The 9,995-nt window shown below is 36.5% G+C and overlaps 1 protein-coding gene across 1 annotated transcript in view; it reads right to left on the bottom strand.

The window, feature by feature from the left end:
- Positions 1-283: 283 nt before the first annotated feature.
- Positions 284-9,995, bottom strand: part of HSPA4L (heat shock protein family A (Hsp70) member 4 like) — a 48,827-nt gene continuing 39,115 nt past the window's right edge. The window contains exons 17-19 of the mRNA XM_065877280.1: positions 7,985-8,104; positions 3,468-3,629; positions 284-475 (exon numbers count right to left, since the gene is read on the bottom strand). Coding sequence (XP_065733352.1) covers positions 284-475; positions 3,468-3,629; positions 7,985-8,104 — 474 coding nt within the window. The remainder of the gene's footprint in view (positions 476-3,467; positions 3,630-7,984; positions 8,105-9,995) is intronic.

Below are 9,995 nucleotides of genomic sequence, written 5' to 3'. Positions count from 1 at the left end.
GGTTGCCAGCTACTTATCAATCTTGCATCTTTGACATAAAATATATTAGGAAAGCTTAAACTGACTTGTTAATGTATATTCAGCTAAATCTTCACATTAAGCAGCAATGGAAATGAACAGGAGGTGCACTCAATATAAAACACTTTTCAAAACTACTCCAAAAAACAAATGACAAAAAGTGGTTAAGAACAACTAAACGTCTGTTGTGTGTACCAGATGTAAAAGAAGAATGGACCCTGTGGTTACTTGCACTGTTTGAATTACGTGAAGCTGAAATTAAGACTTAGTCCACTTCCATCTCTCCAGAAGATTTAGTATGCTGTGTGCTGTCTTTTGTTGTATCTGGTTTAGTTTCAGTCCCACTCTGTCCATCCACTGGTCCGTTGTGTTCACTATTAGCTCTTGCCTTGTCTTCAGCAACCTCTACTTTTGGTTTGGGCTTATAAATGATGGGGTTACAGAAATGATCCAGTTCCTAAAGACATGAAGAAAATTGATTATATTAAAAATATTATGTAACAAGTTACCATTAACATTCTAAAGTCCACTTTAACTTTCTAAATTTCCACATAATTCCACATTCCTGAATAGCTGTTGGCTCAGCTAGATAATCAACTAATTCTTAAACTACCGATTGACCTTCTCGGCTAGTGTTTGTCAGGGGTGATAAGAAACTATTCAGTCTTTAACAAAATATTCTGTATTTACTGTTCCTAAAATGTTTTCCTCATAATATGAATACAGTGTATTTTGGCGGGAATACTTTTTATTTTATTTATTTTTTTGGCTGCACTGCGCAGCATGCGACGTCTTAGCTTCCCGACCAGGGACTGAACCTGGGCTCTTGGCAGTGAGACTGCGGAGTCCTCACCACTGGTCCGCCAGGGAACTCCCAGGAATGAATTTTAATTCATTCCTTTAAATTATGCCGAGAGCTCTGTTATGAAAATTACATCATGTAATACCTATTGCATAAATTAAAATTTCTCAACATTTACAAAAAAGTTTTAATAAATGGAATTATATAAATATACACACTGTCTTCATTTACTTTCTGAAAACAGCTCAGTAGCCTTTTCTGTTGAAGGAAAAATAAGCCATGAAAGTAAATTCAACTTAATAATTTAAAAGAGATATATTTTCCATATCCTTGCTTTTTCTACACAGAAATAAAAGACCATTTCAGATAAAGCTACTGAAACACTTTAAGTTCTTTCAAGACCAGTGTCACAGATATTGGGATAGGGACGGAAACACAGAAAGTAACATCCTTGGGGAGTGTTTTAGTGCAAACTGTTATCACACTCTGCATCTCATCTGATTAGGAGTAAATTACTATAGATTCTTTGCCAAACTTTCTCAAAAGGAAAATACTCTTATTTTATGATTTTAAATACCCATTTTGGTACAGGAAAAGTTGCTCAACATCACTAATCATCAGAAAAACGCAAATCAAAATCACAGTGACATATCTCACACATGTCAGAATGGCTATCATCAAAAATAATAAAAATAACAAATTTTGGCAAGGATATAGGGAAAAGGGAACTCTAGGTACACGTCTGGTGGAAATGTAAATTGGTACAGCCATTATAGAAAACAGTATGGGGGTTCCTCAAAAAGCTAAAAATAGAATTACCATATGATCCAGCAATTCTACTTCTGGGTATATATCCAGAAAAAATGAAAATACTAATTTGAAAAGATACATGCACCCTAATGTTCCTAAGCAGCATTATTTACAATAGCCAAGATAAGAAGCAACCTAAGTGTCCATCAACAGATGAATGGACAAAGAAGATGTGGCACGTATATACAATGGAATATTACTACTCAGCCATGAAAAAAGAATGACAATTTGCCGCTTGCAACAACATGGAGGGTATTATGCTTATAGAAAAAGACAAATACTGTATGTTATTACTTACATGTGGAATTTTAAAAATAAAGCAAATGAGTGAATATAACAAAAAAGAAATAGATTCACAGATATAAACAAACTAGAGGTTACCAGTGGGGAGAGGGAACTGGGGAGGGGAAAGATACAGGTAGAGGATTAAGAGGTACAAACTAATATGTATAAAATAAATAAGCTACAAGGATATATTGTACAACATAGGAAATATAGCCAATATTTTATAATAACTTTGAAGTATAATCTATAAAACATTAATCACTGTGTGTACACTTGAAACTAATCTTGCAAACCAAATATACTCCAATTAAAAACACCCTAAAACCTGTTTTTGTTTTAAAAATGAATCAAATACCTAAAGACATACTGAACCAGATTAAAAAGAATCACCTGAAATTCCATCTCCTATAGATTAACATAACTAACCTTTTGGTGAGCATCCTAGATGTATGTCCATGCACACACACATCTCCAAACATACAAATCTATGAACATGCTAATTGATACAGTGAGATTACAGAATCTAAATAAAGTTATCTTTCCTTTTTCACTGAATATGTTGTATAAATCTATATATCTAAATAGATTTACCTCTGATATCTTAAATACTATATTTAATTGTTGAAATGTGTTTTAATATTGAAATATGCATCAATTTATTTATCTAGTTTCTTACTGATAGGTATTTAGGTTGTCGCCAGTTTTTTGCTATCATAAGCAAGGGTATTTATCTGCATATACTTATGCAACAGTCAAATTAAGGTGAATTCCTAGAATTGTGATTTCTGCACTAAAGGGTAAACTCATTTTAAATTTCTATACATATTCTGAAATGATGTCCCAGAAAAACGGTAACAAATTTAACCAAGTTGCTCAGGAACGGCGTCCATTTTTTCACACCCTTGGCAATTATGGCAAAGATTGTGAATGTAAACACACAACCAAATCAGAGAGAAGAGATTCGCATTTCTTAGATTAGTAATGAAGATGAACACCTTTTCATATGTTTATTGGATATGTATTTCTTTCTTTGTCAGATGTTTTACCAATGTCTTTACTCATTTTTCTACTTAGATGCTGATCTTTATTATCATGTTTGTCCCTGTGTTTTTCATAGTGTTTTCTATAACCTTTGACATTTTCAGTAGTAATGTTTTTTAAACTGGAAAGTTTATCTCATAAGTAAGACTTTACCATGGAATTTTACACGTTTCAATCTACGTCAAAGACAAACATATATTGCAGTTTTACAATGGAGGCTCAGAAGTATTATACAGCCTAGAAAAATCGGACATATTTGGAGTTGTCACATTGCTTTACTTCATTCTGTATTACACTTAAAATCTAAAAAACAGCTTTGTGTATATGACTAATTAAATCAAGGAACAGAGATGTCCCACCTAGAATGTTTTTTTTTCCCCCAAATTAAAGATTAGCCTCAAATTCCTGTTTTTCTGTATTCTTCTGCCAAGCTGATTATTTCTCAAAGTATGGCTCCTATTAAAAATGTTTAGTGACTGACCCCATGAAAAAGAAGTTTATAGTTTCTTACCTTTGACTTTGCGACTATTTCTGAAACTTTCACCACAGGATCTTGAGTGAGACTTAGTTTGTTCTGTGCATTCATCTTACTGTTCAGCCAACTCATGGCTTCACTGATATATTTTTCAACTTTTTCCATTTCAGCAGGATCCAAATGATCGTATCTTTCATCCTATTAGGAAAAAAAAATACTTAATGTAACAGGTTTTTCAATAAGCACCAATTTATTGATAATTTCTGCTTAAAAGAGTTAAGACTCTTATTGAGTGTACACCTCACACATACACATGTGAAGAAGCCATTTACAGACTACACAGAACTGAAGAAACTGGGAGAAAGAAAAATCAGTATGGGGTTTTAAAAGGAAAGGCCTTCTGAAGAAGTCAGGTTTGGAAAAGAATGGTGAAGAGTATTAGAGGAAAAAGTAGTATTTAGCCAAGAAAGAAGCTGCATGGACTTAAATTTGTCAGGGAGTAAAGAAAAATAAGTTAAGCAGGCACATAGCAAGCTAGATAGAAAATTCTGACTGTACAACAGAATATGTTTAAGTTGTTGACAAGAATTACTGGGTTGGCCAAAAAGTGCCTTTGGTTTTTAAGTAAAAATAAAAGACACATTTTCCATGTTCACCAAGAACTTCACTGAACAACGCATTCACCCTTTTGTTCCACTACCTTCTGCCATTTTTCAGGCAACGTCATAATTCCATCTTCCCAAAACTTTTTCTTTTTGAGCAAGGAACCGTTCCAGGCCTTTTACAGTCTTCCAGGGAACTGAAATTTTTTCCATTAAGAGAATTTCGTAAAGACCAAAATAAGTGGAAATCCAAAGGTGCAATATCTGGTGAATATGGCAGATGAATCAGAACCTCCCAGCCAAGCTGTAACAGTTTTTGCCTGGTCATCAAAGAAACACGTGGTTATCCTGATGGAAGATCATGCGTTTTCTGTAGACTAATTCCGGACGCTTTCCATCGAGTGCTGCTTTCAGTTGGTCTAACTGGGGGCAGTACTTGTTGGAATTAATCTTTTTGTTTTCCAGAAGGAGCTCATAATAGAGGACTCCCTCCCAATCCCACCATATATGCAACATCACTTTCTTTGGATGAAGCCCGGCCTTTCATGGTGGTGGTGGTGGTTCATTTCGCTTGCCCCATGATCTCTTCCGTTCCAAATTATTGTACAGTATTCACTTTTCTTTGCCCCTCACAATTTGTTTTAAAAACGAAACGTTTTCATTACATTTAAGTAGAGAATCATGTTCGGAAATATGGTCAAGGTTTTTCTCGCTTAACCTATGTGGAACCCAAACATCAAAGTGATTAACATAACCAAGCTGGTGCAAATGATTTTCAACACTTGATTTGTATATTTTGAGTATGTCGGCTATCTCCCGCGTGGTATAACATTGATTGTTCTCAATGTCTCGATTTGATCGCTGTCAACTTCAACTGGTCTACCTGACTGTGGAGCATCATCCAGCGAGAAATGTCCATCATTAAACTTCACAAACCACTTTTGACACATCTGTTCAGTCACAGCACCTTCTCCATACACTGCACAAATCTTGTTTTTCAGTTGCATTTTTACTTTGTTTGAAATAATAAAGCATAATATGCCGAAAATGTTGTTTTCTTCCATCTTCATTATTAAAATGGCTACACAAAAATTCACCAATTTTGATGTTGTTTTTAAAATGCACGCTGATATGACAGCTGTCAAAATACAATCTAATAAAATTGTTTTGAATGAAGTTTAAGACAACTAAGCGCTAGTAGAGCCATCTTACAAAAAAACCGAATGAACCTTTTGGCCAACCCAATACATAATAAAATTTTGTCTGAAAGAGACAACTGCAGCTGTCACATGTAGGCAACGATCTTAAGATGTGATGATTTAGACTGGCAGTCTCAAAACCAGAAAGAAATGACAATGCAACATATAGAAAGAGGATCTCCTCCCCATTCATCCCTCTATCTGCATGCTTTTTTATTTTATTTTTTTTTTGGCGGTACGCGGGCCTCTCACTGTTGTGGCCTCTCCCGTTGCGGAGCACAGGCTCCGGACGTGCAGGCTCAGTGGCCATGACTCATGGGCCCAGCCGCTCTGCGGCATGTGGGATCTTCCCTGACCGGGGCACGAACCCGTGTCCCCTGCATCGGCAGGCAGACTCTCAACCACTGCGCCCCCAGGGAAGCCCCCTGCATGCTTTTAAAAAAATCTCTAGCCTGAACCTCTTCCCTGAACTCCCTACTCTATAGCCAACTTCCAACTTGAATTCTTATTTGTAATGTCTGAAACGACTTACCTATGTTTCAAACTCATGATTACCTCCCCACCTACTCTTCCAAGTTCTCCCCGTCTCAGTAAATGGCAACTTCACCCTTGCAGGCCAAAAATCCTTGGAGTCATTTGACTCCTCTTTCTGTTATATTTACATAAAATCTATCAGTGAATCTTATTGGCTCTGCCTTCAAAATATATGCAGCAGAAATCCAACCACTTCTTCCCCCTCCACTCTCTGGGTTCAGGGCTCCATCACTGCTTGCTTGTGTTATTCTAATGTTTTAACTAGTCTCTCTGCTTCCGTAGCCTTTAAAAGAAAAGTCAAAATTTAGAATTCTATGCTCAAAAGCCTCCAGTGGATTCCTATCTTAGTGTAAAATCCAAACTTTTATAATGGCCCACTAGGCCCTTCGTGATCTGGCAGCTGATAATCCCACCCCGCAATGTTCTGAGCCACACTGGCTTCCTTACTGTTACTCCAACACATTCTCCCCTTTGCAACTGCTATTCCCCCTTTGTTAAGGACATTCTTTTTATAGTTATCATACATCTTGAACCCTCATGTCCTTTAATTCTCCCCTCACATGATGTCATCTTATTAGTCTGCATTTCTGACAAATCTCCACCTATGGCAGTCCCTTACTTTTCCCATAGCCCTTATCACCATCTGACTACTTCATAGTAACTCATTTATTGTCTATCTCTTCCCACTGAAGCATATTAGAAACAAGTTCAGTGTTTTGTTTGATGCTGTAGTTCCAGCACCTTGAAGAGAGCCTGGAACGTAGTAACTCAAAATTCTTGAGCATAAGTGAAATCTTGCCTTGCTGTGAATAATATTTTAAACCTGCATCCTCAAGAAGACTGCTACAGCCTGGCGAACACTAGGTTATGGTAGTTGTATACAGATCTTCCAATACCAGATGTGAAATACTCTTGGTGTTTTTATTTGTCTGCTTGTTCCTTCTTACTTTTCCTTTATCCTTAAATTCTATTTGTACTTATATGGACACTGATATTGGCAGGCACATTCACAATCAGTACCTGGATTATTCTTTTAGGTAGGCTGGATTGCACTCTTTATTTTACAGAATTTACAAATCTTTATTCCTAAAATAAGCAATCACCCTCCACATTGTGTAGTGAAAAGCAGTATAGTCGTTAAGGGTCTGTATGTTTCAGATTGCTTAGGTTTTATCCTGACTGCTTCTCTTAACCTACCTGTGTAATCCTTGACAAGTTTGCTTAAGCACTGCACTTCTCTTACATAATACATTCTTGTGAGAATAAAGTGAGATAATTCATGCAAAGTGCCTGGTAAATGTAAGCTATGATAATACCCTGCCTAAATCTTTCTGGTGCTGGCCTCTCCAGCCCACTGATGCAATTTTAACATCAGTGGTAAAACCTGGGGGAATTATAGTGGATATCTGTTTAAAACAGGAGTCAGCAAACTTGTCCTGCAGGCCAAATCCAACTTACTGAATTTTTAAATAAAGTTATTCTGGAACACAGCCATGCCCATTCATTTACACATTGTGTGTTTGCTCTTGCACTACAATGGCAAAGTTGGGTAGTTGTATAGAGATGGTAGGCCTACAGAGCCTATAATATTTATTATTTGTTCATTTAAAGAAAAAGCCTGCTAACCTCTGATTTAGAGGGAAAAAATCATCAGCTTAATTTTGTCAAATCTTACTGTTACATCCAAATGGAGATATTATCTATACAACTAAATATTTCAGGCTGAAAAACAGTGGAAAGGTTAAGGGTAGTAAGATAGATTTGGGCACATATATAAAACAATAAATGATACGGGAGTTACAGATGACTGAAAGACTGGAAGACAAAGTGCAACCAAAAGAAAAAGAGGCCAAGGGACAAAATGAATGCTAGCAGAGTCCAGTTTCAAAGAGGCCTGTAAATTAAAAAAGGTCCAAAAAAACCTTCTGCACTATAATGAAACACCTAAGAAGAAAACAATGAATTTGGTCACTGGATTAAATTTATAATATAGTTTTAGGGAATTTTAAAAGATTAAAGCCACATATCTGCACTGTATTTGAAATTATCAGTATCCTTTACTGATAATTTTACAGTAAAGAAAAAAAAGGTTAAGTTTGGTGCACAATGTCTCTGGAATTTGGTAGCAACAACTGCTATAGCTTTGTAGTTGAGAATTTTTAGATTTACCCCACCCTCTCTGCGTAATACACACCAGTTTACTTTATGAATTCAATACCTTGTTTCTGTATGCTTCTATAACTTTCATGACAAGTTGGATCTTTTTTCCCAAGTCGTTTAAAGCTTTTGGTCTCTCTTCATGTTCCACGTACCTCATTTGAATTGGCTGGCCATATTTCTGTTAACACAAGTTTTTTAAAAAGAAAAAGTTATTAACAGAAAACAACTTCTATTGGGCCCTTACAGAATGATGAATAGGAAAGAAAGCTGGTCAGATTAAAATATGTCCCCTCTTGTTTTCCTACATGGAGATGAGTTCCAGTTGTTATTTGCTTACTGAATCCTACACAGGAATGCCTATCTTCTCTCATTCATTAAGATTACCTCTTGATTCCTCTCAAATCCAAAGAAAATCTTTAATTACTTTAAAGTTACGTGTTCAAAGTCTATAAAACCGTTAAGAAAACCATAAGGACTATACACTGTGTGCAGGACTCATGTATTTGAAACTTGGTTTCAAATATTTATAATGCATATAACTCTCTAAAAGCAACATGATTACTGGGATTTCCTGATATTTAATACCTATTGAATATTATTTGTTACATTTATTCATTAGATTAAGATGTGTATTTTAAGTATAGTGCTTAAAAACAAAAAAACCCATTCAGTCCCTTGCCCCAGGTGCCTGGTAGGAGGGAGTTTCTAAATTTTAAAACAGCCTCCTATAACTTTGAGGAGGGGAATGCATTAGAAAGACAAATATTTTCTTTCAAATCCTTTACATATTTAAATAAAAATCAGCTTATTTTAGAGCAATTTTAGGTTTTCAGAAAAGTTACAAAGGAAACAATAAAGAGCCAAGCGCCTTTTCTCTAATGTTAACATCTTATACCTCGTGGTATATTTGTCAAAACTAAGAAACCAACACTGGTGTATTACTATTAACTGAACTCCAGATTATGTGGATTTCATCTTTTTCTGTTCCAGGATACCATATTGCATTTAGTCTCTTTACACATCATACTTTTTATTGTTAATGTTTTTGAAAGCATTTTAATTCCTAAAAGCCATCTCAAAAAAAAACAGTAAAGCCTGTGAAAACATCTATAACATTCATTTCTATGGTTACTTATATATTTGAAGCGAAATAATCCATTCTGGGAGCTGCTGGGCTTTTCAGTTATTTCTATTAGCCTCAGCTGCCTGGTTTGCGCCTCCAGCCCCAAGTATATATATTTTAGGGAGATGGGGAGTAAAAACCACCAAGATAAAATACAGTAAAGCTAGTTTTGCATTCATAAGCTTAGGTTTTCAAGTTGCTTTTTAATTATTCCCTTTGAAAGTAATTTATTGGCATGAAGGTAATTTTTGCAAGGTATTAACTTCTTTTGCACACACCACCCCCGCCAATCCCTAAAGGGCTTCCTTTTCCCATACGCTAGAAGTCCTTATTAATGTCATCACCTAGCATCTGTGTATTCACTTGCTACTCAAAGAATGGTTCAGGGACCAGCAGCATCAGAATCTCCCAGAAACTTATTAAAAAGTACAGAATCGGGCTTCCCTGGTGGCGCAGTGGTTGAGAGTCTGCCTGCCGCTGCAGAGGACACGGGTTCGTGCCCTAGTCCGGGAAGATCCCACATGCCGCAGAGCGGCTGGGCCCGTGAGCCATGGCCGCTGAGCCTGTGCGTCTGGAGCCTGTGCTCCGCAACGGGAGAGGCCACAACAGTGAGAGGCCCGTGTACCGCAAAAAGAAAAAAAAAAAGTGCAGAATCATGGGCCCAACTCAGATATACTGAGCCATAATTTGCTTTTCAGTAAGGGCCCCCGGTAATTCATGTGCACATTAAAGGACTGCTATGATTCACACTAGGAAGGAAAATTTCCTGTCATCCTTCCAATCTGAACTTCTAATCTTTTAAAGCATTTTTTTTTCTGTGTGGGGGGAGCGCTGGGTAGCAAGCAGGAGGAACAGAGTAATAGTGGTCTTTTCTTAAAGTCAGACCACTGACCTAGTAGAAAAAGGGCAGCTGGTGGACACATCTCCTTATTTCTTTGTAAAAGGA

Source organism: Phocoena phocoena, chromosome 5, assembly GCF_963924675.1.
Source record: "Phocoena phocoena chromosome 5, mPhoPho1.1, whole genome shotgun sequence".
NCBI lineage: Eukaryota > Metazoa > Chordata > Mammalia > Artiodactyla > Phocoenidae > Phocoena > Phocoena phocoena.
This window is presented reverse-complemented; position numbering and strand designations above follow the sequence as displayed.